This window comes from Amphiprion ocellaris, chromosome 13 (genome assembly GCF_022539595.1).
Source record: "Amphiprion ocellaris isolate individual 3 ecotype Okinawa chromosome 13, ASM2253959v1, whole genome shotgun sequence".
Taxonomy (NCBI): domain Eukaryota; kingdom Metazoa; phylum Chordata; class Actinopteri; family Pomacentridae; genus Amphiprion; species Amphiprion ocellaris.
Window position 1 is genome coordinate 8,098,863 of NC_072778.1, and position 21,534 is coordinate 8,120,396.

At 39.6% G+C, this 21,534-nt stretch overlaps 1 protein-coding gene across 2 annotated transcripts in view; it reads left to right on the top strand.

The window, feature by feature from the left end:
- The window catches only part of fstl5 (follistatin-like 5), a 183,542-nt gene that overhangs the window by 100,653 nt on the left and 61,355 nt on the right, over positions 1–21,534 (top strand). For both annotated transcript variants that reach the window (XM_035947209.2, XM_023269221.3), the window contains 2 exons: positions 1,104–1,224; positions 16,382–16,548. In XM_035947209.2, the coding sequence (XP_035803102.2) occupies positions 1,104–1,224; positions 16,382–16,548 (288 nt within the window). The remainder of the gene's footprint in view (positions 1–1,103; positions 1,225–16,381; positions 16,549–21,534) is intronic.

A 21,534-nucleotide genomic window follows, 5' to 3' on the forward strand; every position in this document is an offset into this window, starting at 1 on the left:
CACTGTGTGGATGAACATGAAGTGGTATCATGAAATAACACAAAACTATTCACATTGGTTTTATTTATATAGGGCCATTCGTGATGTAATTCACCACAGGGTACTTCACATACTAAGGTTGAGCCCTCACATTATTATATTACTCTGCTGATAGAGTGAAAACAGGAAGGGCGGCCATCTGCCTTGACCAGTTGGGGTGAGGATGAAGAGGAGGGACAAAAGGAAAGCAGAGAGAATCAGAGAAACAGTGCCCTTCAACGCTAAGTGGTTCTATGCACTTTTTGTTTTGTTTTTAAATAAACTCATCAACTAGGCAACAATGTCCACAGCAACAAGGTATTCAAACAATATATTAACCCTATAGAGCCCAGTGCAGCACCAACACTACGATTGCAAATTCATTTTTGATTGGTGGTACATTTGAAACCAGATAAGATAGATCGATCATTCTTTTTCCGTATAAAATCTAGGATGTTAGACTAATATTTCACAAACTAACTGTGTCTCAGAGCACTGTTCTTCTTTGAATGCAGTCACATATCCTATAGTAATATTGTTCTAGCACTCTTTAGCTTGCACTGAAAAATAAACAAATTAACTTGTTTGGCAGGCATTAACCATAACAGACTTCTTTCTCATGGTGGCAAGTTACAGGCTAAACTCCCACAATGCTCTCTGTTTGCCTAAACAGAAGTGATCACCTCTTCTAGTCACTTCATTACAGCTGGTACACAAAACATTTTCTGACATTCATGTCGTTTATCTTAATTGATTGATTACGATATAATAAATAATACCCCTAATACTGGTGTATATCAGACAACAATTGTGTTGATACTGATCTACCTATGATTGGCCAATAATGTCAACTGACTGATACATTGGTTGGGCTCTGTAACTTGCAGATATAATATCACAAGATCAAATATTTGGGTGAAAAACAAATGAAATATGTTGTCAAGTAGTGTTTTGCTGGTTTGTGAGACTTTTTGCCCTAACAGGAAATTTAAAAACACATTTTGTTGTGTCATGAAATTTTTGGGAGACAGTGTTCAAACTACTGTCCACCTTCTTTAACCAAACATCAATGCTTTTTCATTTAGGTGATCAAGCAAGAAGGTCTGTCCAAGGACATCTCTGAGTGCACTCTGTTCGACCTGCTGAAATACAACGACGTCAATGACGACGAGCACCTGACCAGAGAGGAGTTTTACACTGCCTTTGGTGAGTTTTGGTCTCAAAACATTTTACATTTCAAGATCTGAAACTGTGAGACTTCTATGCTCAAAGCAACCAATTACGTCATTTAAAAAAACACAGTTTAGATGTGACAGAAGTAGGTTTATCATTCACTGCGTCTCAGACAACACTTTTTATTAACTCATGATGCGTTTAATTACTTGTATTGAAGTATTTTTTCAAATCGTCCTGGTATCTAAACATTATGACAAAGGCGTTTGCATCATTTCTTACCCATCAAGTATCAGTTATTTGGGCTGTCATGTAATAATTATTGATCAAGTTGCAACAGAAACACCAATTTGAAACCAAAGAAAAATCCAGGAGTCTGTTAGATCTTATGACACCAATAATTTCCATTCGTTTACAGTTGAAATTTTGTTGATGCTCATGCTTTTCTCCTGCTTTAAAAAAAAAAAAATCTTTTCACGGCATACAATATTTTTCATTTGTGTATAAACCTTGCAGACTCCATATAAGGAGAAATAAAGTCTAATTATGTTTTGTGTAACTAACCTAAAATTTGAAATTTCTGATTTCCATGACCATTATAAAGCCATGTTGGTGATACAATTGAATTGTTTCCAAAAGAAAGCAGGTCACAACTGCAGAGAAACAACAGCTCAAAGCCGCATCATTAGGTTAGATAATGATGACAGGTGCTCTGCCATATCTGAGTCACACAAACACATGTGTGCCAGTTTTCTGCTTTTGTTTCCTCCCCTTGTTCTCGCTCATGGTTCCTCCCCGTCTGACATTTTCAGTCAGCTCGATATCCTCTGACAGAATATCCTCTGACATTTGGCTGGCGTGACACATTTAACAGTGGGAGAGAATTCATAATCAACCTTTATCTCATCAGTTCTTTGTATATAAATCATTTCTTAGTGCAGATGAAAAGAAGTCACGAGAGCAAAGTGGAAGAGTCTCATCTGGTCTACTGTTTTCCACATCATACGAGAATGAGTGGGAGCAAACCCCTTCTGGCAAGTCACAAAAGAGAAATGAACATGAGCCAATCTGGAGAGAGATTTCCTTGAAGAGTTGAGTTGCTCTAACTCCGACTACTTCCTTTCCAGTTTTCAGATCTTTTTTTTTTTTCCAGCTTAACTGCTCACAAGGAAATGGGATATTTAATGTGAGTAAATCTCCCCCTCAGTGACGGAGCTGCTTTCAACCTGCCTCACTCCTCTCTTTGACCCATTTTTTTTACTCTTTATCCTTATGCGCCACTTAATGTTGTCATCTAGCAACAATAGAAAATTGCCTGACTGTATGGATTAATCACTGCCTCGGCCATTTAATTAAAACTCATAGCTGGGAATTGCTTTTATATTCAGGTTAATATTGGCGGCAGCAATCAACAATAATGTGCTTTGTACAACTGAAGGAGTGTCAACAACTCGGCTTGACTCGGGATTTTCATGTGCACTACTGGAGCATTTAAAGCCATTCCACCTCCGTTCACCAAACACTGAATTTAGATGAGTGTTTTACATACTTGGAGGTCATTGTAGTTCTAAGCTGGTGTCTTCACTTTATTCATCGCTAAACGTACTTCACTCTGCCAAATGCTTCAGCTCTTCAAAGACCGGCTCTCAGCGTGTCTTTGGGGCTGCTGAGAAAAGAAGGGTCAAAACAAGGCCACCTTCTCAAGATCACATTTTTTTGTTTATTTAAATTCAATAGAAATGTCTTCATCTAAGAAAGGAAGATTACATTCATGGTTCAAAGAAACAGAATCATTAAAAACTGTACTGATGTTTCTTTTGAACATCATCACCCTTAGTATAATAATGAAAAAAATAAAAATAAAAAAAGGGTAGAGAGTAAATCTGGGTCACAGAGGTTAACCACAAAAATTATCAAAAAGCATCTGAATGCTGCACAGAGCTGCAGACAAAAGTGTCAATCCATTACGTGTAGGACTTTCACACTGCAGGGAACATTTTAACCCTCAGAACCCCGGAGCAGCTTCTGGGTGGTTTTTCTCCTGTCACATTTTTGTTCACTGTGGGCTCATTTTTCACTGCAATATAAAGTTCTCTATGGAAACTGGAGAGACATGGCTAGAGGTAGCGAGAATTCAATAAAGTGTTTTGTGCATTACAATAAAGGAATACAGGAAAGAAAAAGCGAAAGTTGAAATCCTTTCATAATTTACTTCACAAAAATTGAAAAAATAGGATCATCTTGCACAACATTTTCCCCACAGTGCCCACAGGTGTTACTTATACTGGAAAAAAAAAGTGTCTTTATATACGATATATATTTTATTTTTTTGAATTTGTTCCATGCTTGTCTCCCGTCTATGTTGTTCAACCCAGCTCAGCCGAATAGTTCCTGAATATTTTCATGAGTGTTGCAGCTGAGTCATTAATTGGCTTCCTAGTTGTGGCAAAAAGTACATTTCCCCCCCTTTTTTTTTCTTTAAGAATCTAGTTAATGCAAATAGTCTATTTTTGGTGAATTTTTAAACGAGACATGTAGCCCAATTTTAAGTTTAGATGTGGTTTAAATTCACGACTGTACAATATTTTTGAAGCATTTGAAATTTACCTAATTTTATCCAAAACAATTTGTATCCATCTCTACAGGATCACAGCCGTGTATACAGTGTCCAGCCCTGACGCCTGTAATCATCTGACATTATCTATAAGATTCACATCAGGAAATATACGCTAATTGGAAAAGCATTACTTTTTATTGTGTTATTGGATTGACAAAAAAAAAAGGCAGTCAATCAGATTTACTGAGCATGGCTAATCTATTTTATTACTCTTGGTGTTCTTCCATATACAGGTATAAAACAGCTATATAATGTAACATACTGAGCAGGTTTTTAATCCGAATGGGTGCCCAGCTGCTGATGTAATGCAGTAAAAGACACCTCCAGTAATTAGGTCTCAGCAATGAATATGTATGTCATATATAGGCTGCAGGTGTGACCTGTGGCCTTACAGATCACAGTCACACTGCCTGAGGCAAAAAGATACTGCAACGTTATAGTTTTTCAGTTCATTGCTGACATAATCTCTGAGTGGCAGCTATAAAAATATATGCAAATTCCTTAAGCGTTGTTGTAAACTGAGCGCCATCATAAAGTAAATCCGTTGATCCAGTGCGTCCAGAATTATGGAGGAGCTTAGAACCGAACAGCAGTAAATGCAGAATGACTCCCCATGAAAACGGCACCTGTCTGACTGCTCTGCTAATAAGGACCCTTTGCACACCTTTCTGGAATATTCAAAGCATGGCAACATTGTTTGTCAGGACAGAAGATAAGACTTTAATGTCCATGCATTATTCATTGCTCCTTTGCATAGACTGGAAGGGGGTTGAGAATCAATTTGCTTCAGCTGGCTGTAAGGAAACTGTCTGGCAGAAGTGATGTCTTTTAATTAGATGATGTTACAGATATGAGTGATGTCTGCCACGCCGCTGATAGCGAGCACCATGTCATCGCTGAATAATTTGTTGAATGATGGCTCAGTGCATCATGGGTAAACAGATAAGGTGCCATCTATCATGAAGTGTCATTAACTTTTGGTGTGAGAGTGACAGAACACATGGGAGTATTGGCTGTCTGACATTAAAATCAACGACATGCAGCATCAAGACAGATAAAAGAAGCAGTGCCACTGTTTTGTAGCACAACGTATATGAGGAAACCTATAGTACAACAGTTTAACACAGGAACTGAACTTGTTATCTGTGACAGTTTGTTTTGGATTTATTTCCTCCATGACAGTAAAACACATTACAGGAGTCTTCACATCTTCCTGCAGATCAGCCGGGGCTTAACAAACCGTTCTACGAAACTAAACACTAAATGCTGTGGGCAGGTTTGAATGCATGTTATCTTGAAAAAAAAATTAAAACTGAAGCTGTAAAATCAGAGAGAATTGTTTTCAACTTTACGATGGTCCTTGAACTACTCCCATGTAAAATGCTTTCAAAATCAATTTAAAGGTTTGCTAAAATAAACCATTTGTGGTAACCGGATTCTGTTAAAAAAAAAAAAAAAAAAAAAACACAAAAAATGTGCCCTATTCAGTGCAGCCAAGAAGCCAGGAGTGACTCAGCTGCAACCAGTAGCACCATGACAAAAATGAATCTGTGTGAACTGCAGGCTGTGCTTAGACAGAGCAGAAACTGACTGATTGACTGAGAGCGAAATAGAACTTCAGTATAATAATTGCAGCATGCCTCAAAGACTGTATACAGAGGAGTATGTTGTCTGTGAAATATCTCTCCAGTGTTGGTGTGCAGAGTAGTGTGCAACAAGAAGTAATATATTTATAATATGTAGAGGTACCATTGTTTTAGTACAATGATTAATCAAAGAAATAAACTTTTATTTTTCAAATGATTTATGACAAAGCACAAAAGACAAAATACACCAAAGCTACCAAAAACACACAGCGATTGCTTTTTCTACTGTGCCCCAGTTAGTCATTATAGCAGCACTACAATCACAGATCCAACAAGTAGAGGCGAGACTGTGCTGTATGTGACAGATATATTGTGGCTGTGACTTTGTAGAGTAATCTGCATCCATTCTGCATTAATGCTGCATCCAATACTTTCCTCAATGTCACAGCACCAGTAAATATTTATTGGATATCTTGAAATAAATCCCTACTTCCACTCAACGTATAGCTACATTCCATAATCACACCAAACCTGCATGCTGTCCTGAATAGACACACCAAAGCACAATATAAGATGTACTTAATTGCATTCTCTTAAAGCTGCAAAGCTAACAAACTGCACCTTTCAAGGATTGAATAGAAAGTGTAGGTTTAGTACAAAAGGCACGTAGGAAAATGCATTACGTCACAGGTCGTCTCATCAACACATTTTCCATGTTTTTACATGTGATTCTTGTCTCTGGAGATGTCAAAACAAGATAGTTGAAGCCACTTTTGTGCAGTCAGTAATAGGAGGAAGTCTGACATCTGCAGCAGACGCGTCAACATCTGTGATCACCGCCAAATAAACTTCGGAAAAGGTCATGCTAATAGTTTGACACAAGTCATGTCTAAGCTGATGCATTCAACAAAAAAAAAAAGACCTCTGAATTTCAGGTTACTTGCAAGTATATTTCTGCTACCAAATTCAGATGCTGAAGGAACAGACGGTTTCTAAAACCTCGTTTAACATTTGCTAAGTTGGGTGGCATTCCGACAGAGGCTTTTAAAAGCTGATACGCGCAAGGCGCACAGTGACTGCAGCGTGGTGTGAGCGCGGTTCTTAAGCTCTTGGAAGTTGGCTGAACAATCACAGGGTGCACTGCGTGAGCACCTCACAGTTTAAATGGCATTAGTTTGGGTACACCTACTGAATGCATTCTTCATACGTCTAGACGTGCAGCTTCACAAACAACAGTGAAAAGGAATTTGCAAGTGTTTGGAGAGAATTCTCTGTCTGAATGCTCCCTCAGGCTAGCGTTTTGGCTTGAAAGTCATCCCCAACAAAACCATGCACATTCTTCACATTCGAAAAGGCTGCACCGCTTATTGTGGGTACATTTAAATAATAGTTGTCCTATTTTATGCTCTTCTGACTGTAGAAGAAAAACCTCATTTCAGCTTGTCTCCAAAGTGTCTCTATGCAAATTGTGTTGGATATTATATTCACCTATTTGGCACACGCTGATCAGCCACAACATTAAAACCACTGAAAAGTGAAATGAAAGGGACTGAACATCTTGTTAGAATGCAGTGGGAAACCTTGGGCCCTGGCATTCATGTGGATGTCACTTTGACACATCCAACCTACATAAACATTGTTGCAGATCAAGCACACCCCCTCAATGGCACACCTGGATATCAGCAGCACCGCACAAACTGTTCAGGAACGACTAAACGAACACAACAAAGAGCACAACGTGTTTATTTGACATCCAAACTCCACATATTTCCAGTCTGATCGAACATTTGTGAGATGCATTGGAAAGAACTTGATCTATGAATACCGACAACCCACAGAATCCAAACGTTACCAGACGTCACAGTACAAGAGGCTGCACATGACCTCCATAACATTTCACAGGTGGTTTTAATGTTTTGGCTGATGGGTGTACAACATCTTAGCTGATTCATAGTAATGACCTTAATTGTACATTTCTATCTAGTAGACTGGTCATGCTGTTAGTGCTACGCCGTGGGACGTATCTCACCTTTCTTGGGTGCCAAGATATTGATCTGAACTCTGACACCTCTTGAAAGAACACATAGCCAGGAGATAGAATTCTTCGATTTCTGCTGAGACTAGAGGCCCCTGGATTCCACAGGGACTGGTGGGAAACTCAGATGGGCGGTAATGTGATCCATCATATTGTAATTCTGTTGTGCTCCTCACACCAAGGCATTGATAAAGTTTTCGGACTTAAAAAAAAAATAAAAATCCAGGTTGTTTGCCAGTGTATTACAAAGAAGACCCAAATTTAGTCAATTTGAACTATTTAATTCAGTTGAGGAACATTCCTATTTAGTAGCCGTGGTAAATATTAGTCTTATCAAATTGATTTGTTTTTAATGGATTCATTCTGTGAAACCTCGATTGTGGCTGTATTATTGTTATTTTCCTCCGTTTTTTTTCCCTGCATGCCATTTTGTAGTTTCTGTTTCATTTTATTTAGTTAGTTTTATCTTCCTGCTCATTCTCTTTCATTCCAATGCAAGACAGCTCTCATCTTGTGTGTTTCAAAGTCTCGGCTAACACATACATTTACAGAAAGTTTGCCGAGCTTGAAAATGAGTTGACTTACTCTCTTTACTTCTGTGAAGATTATAATTAGACATCCAAACCAACAGCCAGGCCTTCTCCAGGGATGGCTGCTTTCATTAAGTCAAGTTTGCTGTTATTCAGCACCCATGGCATAGCGACAGTTAATGGATACTCAGGCTTTTACTTGTCAAAACCCCTGCTGAGTATTCCATTCACCGGCGGCAAGAAGTAGTGTTAAAGCGGTTTCATAATTCATGGTTCATTTTCCAACATGTGCCTTTTATATCTTCAGAATGTATTAGAGAGATTTAAAAGAACTTGAGCTACTTTATAACTTTAAGTGATCCGTAACTGGAGTACAAGGATGAGGATTTTCAACAACTCCCCTCAAAGGTTTGATTTTCATTAACTTGATGATAAACAGGAAGCACTGTATAATTTTGACAAATATTGAGAGTATTTTTTAAAAATGTGTACAGCTTTTTATGTGTTGTTCTGTATGAAAAAGATTAACTGATGAAAATTGTGAAACTATTGTCAAGGTCTAAACGTAGGTGAGCACTGCACCTTAACTTGGTTCTGAAATATTTTTATCCATTGAGTTTCTGAGCTGACAAGGCCGCTGGTTTTGTGGACAGTGACGCTTTTAGAGGGCAGAGACTGTGTGGATTCAATGAATGAATTCTTCAGTAGGGTTCATGTGGCACTGACAGGTCCGGTTTAAATTCCCAGCGAGGAGAAACCTCTCAGAAAATATTTCAGAGCCCTCAGACTGAGGCAAGTTCAATGTGCTTTTCTGGCTGTCAGGACTGTTCAGCAGTTCAGGCTAAGCAGAGAGCTGCGTTCATCCTCTTCTCTCAACACTAAACATCTCCTGTCATCCATTTAAAGGTGTTGGCATGCATTATTTGGAGTTTTGCAGCTATTTAACTTGGCTGGTGTACCACTAGCAGAAGGCATGGCCACTTGAGTGAAGGCTTACTGTAAGGCTTTAATTTACAGTATGGCAGGAAAAGCTGTTTTATACAGTTGCTAAATATACTGCCTTCCTATCACACACACAAACACACAATCAGGTGTCTGATGCTATTCAGAATAGAGAAGGAACTGGGGTCACTCAACACTAAAGCTGGAATAAATTAAAAAGCGACAGCCTGATCTGGTCTAAAGCCTCATGGGCTTATGTAAGAAATATGATGGAGCCGTTAAATCACAGCCTCTCTTATGCTATAGCTTAAGTGCTCCGTGATTTACTTATATAGCAGAAAGATAGAGGATTTTTTCATTAGTTGTTTTCCACAAGGTAGCTGTGATAAAATGAGTCCAATTAGAGCTCCTCTTAAGCTCCGTTGCATACTAATGCGGGCCATCCCCCAGGATCTCTCCCAACAGCTGCTTTGGAAACAGACTTGAGGCTGATCAGGCAGAGGTAACGCACTCACCAAGGCCATTTGTTCATGTTTTACAGCCATCTTGATGTTTATAATGTCCGTGGGAGGAGAGAGGAAGTGGCTAATAATCATCCGCTCACCCTTTACCTAATACCTGTAATTTTTGCACCATTGAGCTTTTTCTTCTGAATAATGCTACAAAAACATAATTATTTCCTTTGGTTCGCCAGATGCAAAAGAATGAGAGTGGAGACGCAGGTAAATATCGACAGACTGGTCGTTGTAGCCGTGCCTGTGGTATTTTCTTTTGAGTCTGGACTGTTCAGAGTATTATGAAAATAATCTCATTTAAGTGGAAAAGCTCAGATTCAACATCAAAGGTAGTTCCACCCTCGAAAGTTCTTTGACCTAAAGTTGAACTGCAGAATCTTCCATTTAAACAAACATGAATTTATTGACAGAGCTTCTGTTTGTTTGTTTTTTTCACAGCAAATTACAAAACATGATATACAACTATTATGAAGGAATGTCATAAGACGGTCAATACAAAAACATAGATCATTCTGGCTGTTTTACCCTTTCTCTCTGTTGTGTTTTGTTATTTAACTTTAAAATACTGCTATTTATCGAATAAAGTTAATTGCTATCAATCTCAAGTTTCAGTGCTAATTGTTAAAGAGCCTCTACTATGCTCACTTATGGTGTATAATGATATTTTGGAGGTCTGCTAAAACAAGCTTATGTATGTGTAAGTCTTTGCTACTGTTTCTTTAAGGCACAAACTGCTCTGATTGGTCAGCTGGCCCAACAAACTGAAGCATGGCCAGAATACCACAATTCTGAGATCTGTGGCTACAGGAATGTGATTCTAGTAGAGGTGGCTTTATCAAGGAAACAAAGATGACGAAAAGACGAACAAGCAGGGGCCAGATTAGTGACTAGTAGTTATGCAAATGTGTTACATGATGATGTAAGTAAGCGATGGAGGAAATGTCCAGATGTTAATATAATGCATTTCAGGCATGTAGGAAAAAAAGCGTTTTCTGTGGGCGAGAATAACTGAATTTGGAGCTTTGCAGACCTTTTACATGCATGAAAAAAATCTATAAAGCTCTGAAGGAACGTGTAAAAGCCACAAAAAAGCATAATATGGACTCTTTAATGTAGAAAACAGAGCAAATCTAAAAACAGACAAACACAACAAGCATTTACAGAGGTTTGCTTCCATCAAAGACGGTAGATAGCAACCTTTGGTGTTCTCTCCCCAAGTTTTCTCACTCACTGGTACTGTCACTTTATGCTCTTCAAGCTCGCGTTGTATCTGCATTAAGAGCTGAGAGGAAATCTAAGTAAAGGCGTGCTCTGGACATGTATGTTGACAGGGATTTTCTTATTGTACAAGGATCCATTTTGTTCAGTAGTTCAACTGGCGGGAGCAGTCCAACATGAAAAGCAAAACTACGTATTTTCTGTGGGAAAACAAAGGGAACATGTGTGTTTTAGCATTCAAAATATTTTCTGTCTCTGTCAAACATCCAAGTCCACCGAGCCACTCATCTGCAGTATCAAACACAGACTCCATTCTTCTTGGTTTGGGAGTGAGTCTGCACAAATCAACTCAGCCATCCGAGATCAGAGAATATTCACATGAATATCTACTCTGCTTTTGGTGTGTGTGTGTTTTTTCTTTTTTACCTTTGAGTTTCTGTGTATGGGCTATGAATACTCAGCATCAGGGAAAAATACTTTTATCTTTGCTTCAAAACGTCAAACTCAAAAGCGATTGGAGCTACACAACCGTTCAGCTTTAGTAATGTTGAATGTCATTCAGGGAGAGAAAGGGAGTGTGTTAGAGAGGAATGAAAGGCTTGGTGAAGAGAGACAGCACGAGTGAGCATGTGTTTGAGAAAGAGGGTGACAGAGCATGATAGAGGATGGAGTAAGAGGGTTGGCTAAGCAACCTTGGTGCAATTTGTCTTCATGCAGCCGGCCCCTCGCAGCGTCCTCTAGGCCCAGGCTATTTTCCCTGACAAGCTTGTTGCCTCCAGTGCAATAGGTGATTTACCTCTCGCCGTGGCACTGACCAACATCCCTTTCGGGGAGCAGAGCAGAGTAAATCAAAAGTCTGGACTTCACCGTTAATCACTAATTACAGGTTGGACGGTGAAGGTTGATCCTTCCCGGGGGGCTGAGTCCCTCAGGCCTCAAATCAGACCAAAAAGAGGAGCCAATGCCACTTCCTCCTCTGATAAATCTCTCGCAGAGGAGGTGCCGGACTCAGAGTGTTTGAGTCGGCTCCAGCAGCCCAGACTCCCATCTCTCTGAGGAGTTTCTCATTCAGGTCGGATAGCAGCCCTCGCTTCTTTCTTCCCTCCCCTCTTTCCTCCATCCAGCAGCTAAAGCTATGATGGAGCCTACCTGGCCGTGTGTCTGCCCACTTTCTTCTTTAAATTCTCCCTGTAACTTCACACATTTCTATCCCTCGAGGGATCAGTGGCAAATCGAGTTTGTTGCTTGCAGCGTATTCCAAAAGCATTAAGATACAAGGGGGCTGTAATTGAATGGTTAGGGAGGACATTATTGAAGGAGATTTTTGTCAGCGTATCCACCCACCACCACCTCAGCTCCACGGAGAGTGCCAAGTGGCTGCATGGTGTGTTGATCTGCTGGCTATATTGTTATCAGTGTCAGGGGAGAAGGAGGATCATGAATTAGCCACGCGTGACTGATGGAAGATCCATTTTTCTTATTCTTTACTCTTCACATCGGGCCTGTTTTAATGTGTTTCATTTCACTTGCTTTCCTCGTTCTCATTCTTCCATTTACGGGCATCTTCTGGCCATCATGTGTTTTTCATTTGCTGTCAGACATTTCTGTTTGCCTGACATTTTGATTGGTTTGTTTGAACTGACTGTCATTTGACAAACCCATATTTAAACATAGCCCAGCATTTCCTTACAGCATTTGGCTGTTAATAATGGCTTTAGTTTAAATGTAAGAGCCAGGAAATCGGCACGGAACTTCACTAAATTTTCATGTTATTGTGAGATGTGACAGTTTGAATTTCAAAAACAGACAAACCAGAACCAGCAAACACGAGTGGTCAGACTCAAACCTCTCATCTGTGAAATCTATTTGAATGAAATAACAAAGGTGAACAGTAAAATTGAAAACTCTCATTGCAGTTTACGCGCAACAATAAAAGCCCATTTTCAGAAATACACTTCTTTTTGTTAATCTGACGACAACTGAACATGTCAGCGTAATGTCTGAATGAGCACCCTGTTCACGTTCACAGAAAAGTTGTGATTACAGTTTTACTAGGTTGGACCCAGTAACATTTCTGTAAATCTTTCAACACAGACATGTACAAGCAACATACTTTGAGTAATGTGAAGCCATTTAGGGAGGACTTTTTCCATATTTAAGCACCAATATTGGTCCAAAAACACCACACAGAGCGCCAAAGATACAGTTCTCATTCACTCTGCCCCACAATTTACATATTTTACAAACTGAAACGTAAATAAAACTTTAACCAGAGGCTGTAATGAGACTCAATAATAAATGGAAGAAAGGTTTGAAGGACTGAAGCTTAGTTTGTTGCTTCCTGCTGTTTGTAGGAGTCTCTCCTCTCAGTTTATCAAATACCTGCAGCATCAGACAGCACCACGAGCATCTCCAAAGAGAGAGTTGTGCACATTTACACACTTGTAACAATAACCGACTTCATTAGTTAAAATTAGAAAGTTTCCCCAACAATGAGATAAGATCAATCAGGACCTAACGGGAAGTCATACTGTGTCCTTTTCTTCACATCAGACAGGTGAGCTGTCAGAGTTCATCAGATGCAGTTTAATCATTTCTTACACAGCAAATTTACTATCCGATTTTGCGTATACGACAAATATGCCAGAGGTATGTTTCACTGAAGCCACGAGGAACATTAACATTTAAGTATCCCATTTCTGAATGACAAAATGTCATCACTTTACCAGATTAATGAAGCAGCAACGTTACATATACCATCTCGAGAGAGGGTTATACTGTACTTGCTGCAGTTGTGTGCACTTGGTTTTCTTGGTTATTAGCAGCACTATGGGTGCATTTCCTTTTGCACCCATACTGCATCCATTTACGCTTTTCACTTCGAGTACAATCTTAACCGATTGAACTGAGCTATAAAAATAGAACCCAAGTGTAGGAAAGTGTCTGCTCATACTTGTCCTTTCAGTGTTCTTGTGGTGTTATACCACAGAAACAGTAGAGTGAAGAGGTCTGATGCTGTTTACTTCAGCTTTCTCTGGAAGAAGTACCTAATCATGTTAGTTCTGGACATATTGTACTTTAGCTCTGAAGTTTCAACATGTTTCATCCTACCAGAAATTAATATTTAATAAGGAAATTGAGTCTACAGTCTGAGTTCATATTATATGCTATCCTCCACTTCGTTGAAATGTAAACAAAGAGTGTGTTATTGCTTTGAAATCACCGCTAATGACAGCAGGATGTCTGTAAGGCTGGAAACAATCATTGCGCTGTTATTCCTTCTTTGAACTAAAGTTGCATCTCTGTAGCCACGCTGGATAAAATACACATTTAATGAGACCCCGTAAAACTCGCAAGTTTCCGTTCTTTAACATTCTTCATTTCCTCGCAATCATTACTATTTATTTCTGCCCATGATGGCTCTCATATCACCCCCGCTGACTGCTGTTGTCACGTCTTCATTAAATACAAACAGCTCTTAACTGATCAAATGTGTCCCATCTAATGACTTCTGTCACATTATGATGTCCACCAGGGAGATGTTCCAGTCGCTTTATGAAGCTGGGTATTGCTTTTCATGTACCATTTAAACCCTGGCTTTTCTAGATCAGAACGAGTGATGGGTTGTGCTAACGACAAGACAAATTTCCCTCTTTTGCAGGCCATGACAAAATATTTTAGCATCATCCAATGAAAGAGACTGACTAATGACTGCATAACTCATGCTTGCTTTTTGGAAATGAGGGGCTGCTCGTTTCTTTTATGTCTGGTGTCTCATTTTTTCCTGTGTATGTGTAAAAACAAGTCTTCCAGAATGTTAAAAAAAAACAACAAAAAACAATTAAGTTCAGACAAAAAAGTGTATCAGCAGAGTATTTATGAGTATAAAATATAAAGGTCACACACATATACATTATTCATAAATACCGAATATTGAAATATACATGAGGTGGACATTGCAATGACACCTGTAATAAATAGTGCAATCTAATGCAATAAACCGGCAATACATACTGGCTTCACTGAGCTGATAATGCTCACTTTCTGTCAATTCTTTCACAGAGCAGTTGGCTTAACCCAGCTGATGGTTTTTCACCAGTGAAATAATACAACACGCAATAGAAAGAACTTCCCACTAATAGCATAATCATTTAAATTTAGAGTTATTCTCCCTTCATAAGAAATGGCTGCTAATAATCCTCTAATTTTGATGTAACCCTGGGAGTGATTCGCCGGAGCTTAAGCAGGGTTTCACTGGGCCAAATGTGGGATTAGAAGTCTTAAGTCAGAGCTTCCCACTGAAAACAAGTGTGAGTTGTCTCACGGCTCCAGTCTGATTGGTCTGGAACTAACAGGGCTCGCCAAGTTCACAGTTCAGAGACACAACAAGTGGACTGAACACGGCAAACGAGTGAGAAGGTTAAAAAAAGCATTCAGAAGCCATTGGTACAAGGGCCACTGGAGTCATGCTGTAATTGAAGGTGCTCTCATCCCTACTTTCTAGGCCGGGGCAAGCGAACACTGTCTGCTGGACCTGCTCTTTCATTAGGTTTTGTATTTCATGCCCTTAGGAGCAGAACAAATTGAGTCTCTGTTTCCTTTTGCTCCATTGCTCATTACCCAAGAGAAAGATTAAAAAGCATTCTCTCACAGGCCGCATTACATAATACCACCAAAGACCGGATGAGTGTACATTGTGCTCATTGTCCCCTCAAAATACTGGACACACAAAAGGCGTTAACCAACCATAGCCACGGCTGACCTCTCACAACCCATCCAGGCTTAGTTTGTTACCATATTTGCTGTCAGTGTTGGAGAAAAATGTATTTCTCATCGTCATCAGAAAGAGGTTTTAAAAACTTACGAATATTCTAGAAATACTGAAGTGAACAAAGCACTCACTGTCGTTGAGGTGAGGGGTTGCGTGTCCATGGGGAGCCTCTCTGCCAGAGTCTTTTTTTTTTCTTTCCATGTTACTTTTATCAGAAAGGAAGCACTCTTGGGCTTTTACAACAGCGTGGAGAGTCTGCCTTGTTTTAAACTCTCAGAACACTGAGCATGTTAAAAATATTTCAACTTCCAAGGCACAAAGCAGCGTGCTTCACATGAAATTTCAGCAGTCAGCAGAAGAGCAGTAGTCATGCCTCCCAAAAGTGTCAGGTTTGTTCTTTTAGCTAAGAAAGAGGTACATGGTGGTGGACACAGGGTCCTCAGAGAGACCGAAAGAGAAAGTAGAACTCCTATTATAGTATCATCACATAAATTATGCAAAGTATTTAGAGAGCATTAAATTTAATTCCACCCCATTACTTTGCAAATTGCAATAATTGTGCTGCCTCAGTGCATATTTAACAAAAAAAACATCTGCTTCTGTAGCTCAACAGCGGCTAATTGAAACACTTTTGTACTGTGTATTCTTGTTTTCAGGCTTCATTAAGAGCAAACTGAGAAAATCATGAATTCATAAATTCCCCATGGGTTTATTCCTCTGAATTATGAGCTGTTACAAGAAACAGAAGTCCATCAAATTTCAGATATAAAGAGTAGGCAGACAGACTTAAATGCCGGTTTCCACTTTGTTAGTTCTTATGCCAAGTTATTCAAATTAAAAGTTTTGCAGAGAGCTGTAATTGTTGCCACTTTTACCTGACATTTTTAAAAAAAAAATAACTTCTGTTCTGCCAATCTCCCTGAGACAATGTGTCAAACATTATGTTGGCTTTTTTTTTTCCCCTTCTTGTCAACAGATGTGTACCAGCTCAACCTTCCAGATGACCAGAAAGTCATCGTCACAACAGTCACTGTCGGCCAGAGTGCCGTGTTGACTTGTGCCATCACAGGGGAGCGCAGGCCTCCCATACTGTGGAAGAGAAACCATCAGTATCTGAACTCCTTGAACCTGGAAGACATCAATGTAAGTGGCTGTCATTACTGCTAACACAGATATGTAGATAGATGTGCAATCAGATCTATGATTGCATGTCTCCAACATGTGCAGCGATGAGCTCTAATTACTGCAAAATGACACCAATGTGCCGTCTTTTGCAGTTCAAGTGCTGCCACCTTCCTTACAAGACGGTAAATTCCAGATTGCTAATCCTAGATTTTTTTCTCATTTTATTTCAACTCTATTTTCTTGGCAGTCGCTTGGATTGTCAGCACATTTTATTTGACTGTTGGCACTGGCTTTGTGTTATAGGCCTGACAGTAATCCATGATGTCAGGTTGCGTTCTTGGTGTCTGTGTTTGGAGACAGCTGGGAGGGACAGGGATTGCAGACAAAGAAAGAAGATGAAGGGGGATACCAAAGGGGTTCAGCCCTGGAGGAAGGACCTACTTTTACAACTCGGTGAATGGCTGTGTTTGAGTGTGTTAATCTGTATGCACTACCCCAGACGGCCTCCCCTGTGTCACTTTCATCCACATCAAAAGGAGCAAAGATACTTATGTGGCGAGGTACAGAAAGCGGCACAGAAGCAGACCTCTTTTTCCTTACCCTTTTCCTCTCTGTGTGTCAAGACTGACCAAGATGAGTGTGATACTGCTGTGCATAATTAAGTCAACACTGTCGCAGTAGATAAAGGGAAACCCAGCGAAGCCACTAATGTAACATTAAATGTTGATGACCCTTAAAATGAGTAAGAGGCACCCAGCTGTCGCCAGTCATCCTTGGCACCATCAACTGGCTCTAAACTAGCACGCTGGTTCTGGTTGTTGGTGATGTGTGATTCCCATAAAGAGCAGAGCCAAAGCCGCGTATATGAGAGAAATCGCTTATCCGCCATTTGCCTTATTCAGTCATTTTCTATAATGTATTATTTCTGCTTTTAAGCAATTCACGGCCAACAGATGTATGCAAGCGCTCGGCATAACAAAAGAGAAATGTCAAGTCGGATTATTTCTTGAAAACGCTCTGAATATCTTTGGGAGGATTTATGGGAGAGGAAAAAAGTGAGACGCAAGGTCTAGTAAGGTCAGCACCGACTTTGATCTATCTTTCATATATTTTTTCCAAGAGCTGTTTTACTGCTCTCTTATTTTTTTGCAGTTTCAATAGAACTAGTTTTTAGTTTCATCTCCTGATTTTGCCTGAAGACACACAGCAGATTTTGGTGTCCCGACCGAGGGTGGTCTTTGTCTGCACTTTGCACACAGTTGTCTGTTTCCCCCCGTGACTAGTATCAGATCTTGCTCAGGTGTACTTTCCATTCAAATGTTAGCTCAGGGATGAAAGCTAGCGCCGTCAAATGATGTTCATTATATCCATTTAAGCAAAAAAGCTTTGTCTGAAGTCCATCGATTACTGGAATAGAGACGTAACATGACCTTAAAATTGGTGGACATTGCTGTGATTTAAAAAAAAAAATAACACACAGACACAAAAATTCTTTGGTCAGCTTTTGGAATCATACAGTCTTCTTTTTTTTGGTCTCATTATTGATAGAGTGGAGAGGAGCAGGGTTTGTTTGTAATCAATCAAAGCTTGGCCTTCTGTGGTTTGCAACCATCACACTCTTGGAGAAAGCATCAAAATTTAATGCCAGTCCACAGAACTCACAGTCTGAGTTGTACATCACAGAGAAAACAGAGCTCAAAAAAAGACAACAGTTTACATTTTAATTAACCCTGAACTACTCTGGTCCCCCCTGAGTCTTTATATTCCTTCTATTTAATGTTGATGCATAAATTACTCTTGTTATGTCTCCATGGTACATGTATTGGGTTGATGCCACGACAGCTTCATGAAGTGAGACCGAGTTAAACTACTACAGGGACCAATCTTTCTCTCTCCAGACTGAGAGAGCTTGATGTGCTTTGACCCTCTAGGTATGCATTTGTCAGATCTGATATTTTTGTAGTTGGTACCGAACAAAGTCTGAGCGCACGACTTCTGCTGGTGCACAGATTACCTCCAGAGCGGCTGCACCAACGCAGAACACCACCAGCAAGTGAATCAGCATGAGTGCTAACGGCCTCCTGCAATTCAACAGAAAACTGTGTGCAAATCACGCAGCAGCAAGGGGAACTACCAATGGAACACGAGCGGCTTAATCCAGATTTATTTTTGGCTCTCAGACTTCCAGTCAATCATTGTTGTTCTTTCCAGAGAGGAGGATGGATTTTGTCTGCACCTGGCATCCACAGACCCATTCTAAATTGCCTTGCAGACAATTTCTGTATAATTGCTGGCTGTTAATATTTGTGAGCATCCAGTGCCAGCCTTAATGAGAGTCATATTCCTGTGAGTACACATAGGAGGTTTATGCAGTCTAATCTCGCAGGCCTTCCCGGTTTAGAAGGTGGCTATTTTAGAATTTTTTGTCGACATCCAGACTTAGTGAATCGCACATTAATCCCAGTGGGGCGCTTGTATCCTGGAGTTCAATAGAGCCTCTCTAAATTTTGACAAAGCAGCTTACTGTAATTCCATGAAGTTGACAGTTGCTGGCTATTGCATCATCATCCAAGGCTGTCAGTATTTCAATCCTCCCTGAGTGGCCGAGCCAAAGACACAGTCGTGTACTGTGTATGCCTCTGGGTGTTTGTGTGTATACATTCATGCTTGCGTCTGGGGATGGTGACTCTGGGGTTCCAGCAATGAAAAATGCATCTGATATTTGAAAATCCATCTATGTGAAAGTGTACGTTGAGGGGAAATGTAGAAGTTTATTTATCAACTTTTTAAGAGTCATACATCCTAGTTGGACAAGTGAACTTAACAATAAAAAATATATCTGATTTAGCGAAATCTGTGAATTGAATCACGGAAAAACATGAATTTGTTAAAAAACAGAGCATCTGTTTTGAAGATAGACACGGCAGCTTCAAGAGGAGCAGATAAAACACAGCAAAAGATAAAATCCGAGTGGAATCTTTCTTCTCCTTATCTTGTCCATTGGAACAGGTGTTGTTCTCTACCATAATGCTCAGTGCAGTGTTCACATTATTTCTACATAGTGGAGACATTAAATGTATGTGATTATTTATATCTGTATCCAGCTTTGATCAGCATGGACCGCTATTTGTATTCCTCCCATGCTGTTTCCGGTGGACGATTAAATCAAGCTGTGCAACAACATACTGCAGATAACACACAGATCTTACTGAAATGCAGTGGCTGGTTTTATTATGTTTCCAACTTCTATCAAGATGGGTTTTTTGCTGAATTAATTATATGGTCGGGGAGGCCAGAATCTCACTGCTGTGCTTGACAGTAAGCTATGTACTGGACTAACTTCAATGGGGCTGCAGCACACTATTATTTTCTAAAATAAAATGTTTATCTGCTGATTATCTTCATGTGCAGCTGTTTGCTTTACAAAACATCAGAAATCAGTGAAATATTCATCAGTTTATATCATCAAAAGGTTTTGTTTTGTCCAACTGGAGTCCCTGAGTCAGAATTTTCAGATTTGGCACCCAGGGTGGATGCATTGACTACAGGGAGGTGGGGTGCACTGTGTAGTTTAGCCTGATTCAAGATAAGAAAATATGCAAATCTTCCCATTTTTTAACCTGAGCAGTGACTTCTCTGCATTTTTATGAATGTAAATATGTTGGGAGCTTGACTGATTGCTTCACCTGGTTGCTTTACAGCCCATTTCTAATGCCTTGAGAACTGAACATCTAAATGTTTGACTTGTGTTTCTTCCCCGACAGATCCCATCACAGGTAGGGTGTTGTTTTTGGTCTCAACAAACACGCATTGCATCACTCTTTTTCATTCCATTCACAAAAAGCCCACAAAGCTAGCAAAGTGCCTGCAATAGATGCATGTTGTTAGAATCCAAATCAAACTTTTACTTTCAAATAAGGGACTGTAGACATCAACATTATGCTCTTTCACTTGAAATGGATTCTGCAGGAATTGTCTTATGGTCATGTGAAGCCTTCGAGACAGCTTAGTCTAAAGAAAATAACTGGTAAAAATAAAGGTTTACATTTCTAAATGTTAAACCTACAAAATATTTAGTGGCATAAGTGGCACAAATTAGAGCTGAAAGAACACTTAACTTTTCAGTATTTGAAGGGGCTATTCCACCAAAACACAGCAAAGACACATTTTTTCACCCTGTACCAGATGGTGGTAACCAGCCATGCAGATAATTTTGGTTTTGTATGTGAAGATTTTAAGACACCTGTCACACAGATTTACACCTCGACCCATATGAGAGAGGTGATGGGAATTTCGTTTCTGATGTGCTCAGCATCAGAACAAATTAACTTCAACACCAACATCTCTTTCTCGAATGCCGGGCAGGGAGTACTGTGAAATCATTAATTCACTTCAATTAAAAATATTTTTATCATTCCCAAAGGGGCCTTTGAGGTAGCGGGCCTGCAAACAAATCATATCCAGATAACTCACCTACACACCAACACACAATGTAATGAGTTTAAAATGCCAGAAAGACATATATAAAGAACGAAAGAAAGAAAAAAGAAAGACATATGTAAAGAAAGAAAGAAAGGTGTTGGTGTTTTTCTCAAGGTTATTCTCTTCCATAAATTACAGCAGCAGAAATCTCATATCTCACATACAGAGGCACATAGAACTGAAACTAATTGCAAGAAGCAGCTAAAGTTAAGTAATAAAATGTTCCTTTAACGTCAAAAAAACACCATTTTAAGGTGTATTTCCTTAATAATAGCTATTCATTCTCGGAAAACAATGCCACTCCCTGGATACACTAGAGGGTATTTTTTCTCATATACATATTGTATACTGTCTTCCTCTGGCAAAGTTTCATGAGGAGGGGCTGAAACTTTCTCAAAGACCATTTTCTGAAATGCCTCGTCACTACCGGAGGTTAGCCATCCAGTGAGGTGGCTCTTTGGTGTCCTTTCAGAGGTGACCCGTTAGTGACAGCTTTATTAATTATAGTTTCTTGAGGGCTAC